The following is a 2,117-nucleotide window of genomic DNA, read 5'->3' on the forward strand; positions in this document are numbered from 1 at the left end:
CGCCGGCGCCCTGCGCGGTGGGTGGGGTGTGAGGTGGGCGCCCCGCCCCTGGGCAAATCGACCCGCAGTCGCCGACGCTGGAGTCCCACTGACCAGAGAGGCTCCGCGCCCTGCTTTGCCCGGCACCCGGCGACAGCATGGCGGCCCGCTCGTGGCCACCCACGACTACCGGCATAAGTGAGCAGAGCCGGCCACCGCCAGCACGCAGGGTGCCCCCTTCCTGGGGCCGCGGTGGGGCAGGGGCAGGCTGCGGGGGCCCCGGCACTGCCCGGCAACAGGAGGTGGCCTCGCGGACTGCTGGGCTGGCTGCGGGCTGTGCCCACCCAACTGATCGAGCCCCTCTGCAGGCCGTCTGGGGTCCACTTCCCGCAGCAGCTCCTGCGGGAGCACCGATGGACCCTGGGACGCTACCCCCCGGCCCGGTGAGTGCAGGCCACTCTCTGGCCGTCCCGCAGGAGGAGGCGACAGAGCCCCCCTTTGCTTTCTCAGGTCTCCCCAAGGCGGACCCCAGTCACGGGTGGGCAAGCCTCCTCTTCGGGAAGTCCACGCTCCCACTCATGGCCACTCTGTCCGAGTCCCCAGAGCAGTGAGTGCCCCCCAAGGAGGCTGGGGGGGGGGACCTGCAGGCCATGGGCCGCGCTGACCCTTGCTCCGCTCCAGCCCGGAGCCTCCCCAGGCCACCGGTGGGGCCATCACCTGTGGCCAGGCGCAGGGAGCCACGAGGAAGCAGCCCGGAGGCCTGCCCAGCAAGGCCAGTCCTGGGCCCCCGTCCTGAGTGGCTCCCCAGGTCTGGGGGTGCCCTGCACCCGGGACCAGCAGGCTGCAGCCAGCAGAAGCCCTGACCCCCTTCTTCAAAATAGCAAAACGCCAAAAGGAAGCAAGAGAAGCCTGTTTACTCCCCGGGCCCCACCCCCACCCGTGGAAATAAACGCCAGGAGCACAGCGGGTCTGAGGCTGCTGCCCAGCTGACCCCCGGCCCCGGGGGCGGGTGCCGCTTCACCGCCTGAGTGTGGGGTCCAGCTCCCCAGGGGCTGGGCAGCACGAGGGGGCTCAGGGTGGCCACTGGGCCGGGTGCCGTGGGCGGGACCCGAGGCTGGTTGCGGGCTGGGGCCTCCACCAAGGCCTGGACGGGCCTGGAAGAGGCCGCACACTGCAGGCCACGCCCTGCGGGGGCCTGGGAGGTGCGAGGGCAAAGTCCAGCCCTGGAGGAAGGCGTCTTCTGAGCACGGCATGCTGCCCGTCCACGTCCCTGGGGTAGGCCCTGCTGGCCCAGGCTGAGTAGCCACAGGAGTCCATCCCAGGTACCGTGGCTGTGGCCCCCAGGGGTCAGCTGAGGCAGGTCCGGGCCGGCGGCCTCAGCTGGGCAGGGCTGTGGCTGTCGTCCGTGGAGCCGGGAGGGCCATGGCGTTCGCTTCCTGGCTGGACTCGCCGGGGCGCCCCCGAGGGCCGCCCGAGCCCCGTCCAGACACTGCCCCCGGGGCCAGGCGAGCACCCAGCCTGGGCCCTAGGGCTGCAGCGCCCAGCGCCGGCCGCCCTGTCTCCCGCAGCCAGAGCCCGAGTCCTGCCAGGCCGGCTGCCCCGGGACAGGCTGACCGAGCTGGGCTCCCTCCCGCCATCCCGCCGTGGGGCCTGCGCCCAGGCGGCGGTGGGGGCGTCAGGGGGGGCTCTCGTACCTGGCCAAGCTGCAGAGGCCGTCCCGCAGGGCTGCGAAGCCCGGCCGCTGCTCCGGGTCCCGGTGCCAGCAGGACAGCATCAGCCTGTGCGCCGGGGACGGGCACTCGGGGGGCGGGGGCATGCGGTAGCCAGCCTCCACCCGCTGGAAGGCCTCGTGGTTGTTCATGCCTGCGGCAGGGCCACGGGGCGCTGGCCGGGCTGCCCGCGGCCCGCCACGCCCACCCCGGCCATGGGCGGGGCCCTGTACCTGGGTAGGGGGTCTGGCCCCTGCTGAAGATCTCGTGCAGGAGCACCCCGAAGGACCAGACGTCGGACTTGGTGGAGTAGTGGCCGTGGGAGAGGGCCTCTGGCGCCGTCCACTTGTAGGGGACATTGCGGTCGTGGGACAGGTAGATGTCCTCCTGCGAGCGGAATGGCGGGGACTGGCTGCGCCTGCCCGCCCC

At 73.0% G+C, this 2,117-nt stretch overlaps 2 protein-coding genes across 2 annotated transcripts in view; one reads left to right on the forward strand and one right to left on the reverse strand.

The window, feature by feature from the left end:
- Position 1: 1 nt before the first annotated feature.
- Positions 2-947, forward strand: PPDPF (pancreatic progenitor cell differentiation and proliferation factor; the record flags this gene model as incomplete). Its single annotated transcript, XM_012728165.1, has 4 exons — positions 2-173; positions 348-422; positions 490-586; positions 661-947. Coding segments are annotated over 4 exons (459 nt in total), but the record flags the coding sequence as incomplete, so codon positions are not given.
- Positions 948-1,039: 92 nt separating this feature from the next.
- The window catches only part of PTK6 (protein tyrosine kinase 6), a 5,590-nt gene continuing 4,512 nt past the window's right edge, over positions 1,040-2,117 (reverse strand). The window contains exons 3-4 of the mRNA XM_012728166.1: positions 1,922-2,096; positions 1,040-1,842 (exon numbers count right to left, since the gene is read on the reverse strand). Of these exons, the coding sequence (XP_012583620.1) occupies positions 1,655-1,842; positions 1,922-2,096 (363 nt within the window). The 3' untranslated portion in view covers positions 1,040-1,654. The remainder of the gene's footprint in view (positions 1,843-1,921; positions 2,097-2,117) is intronic.

Source organism: Condylura cristata, unplaced genomic scaffold (assembly GCF_000260355.1).
Source record: "Condylura cristata isolate star-nosed mole 26May11 unplaced genomic scaffold, ConCri1.0 scaffold00022, whole genome shotgun sequence".
Taxonomy (NCBI): domain Eukaryota; kingdom Metazoa; phylum Chordata; class Mammalia; order Eulipotyphla; family Talpidae; genus Condylura; species Condylura cristata.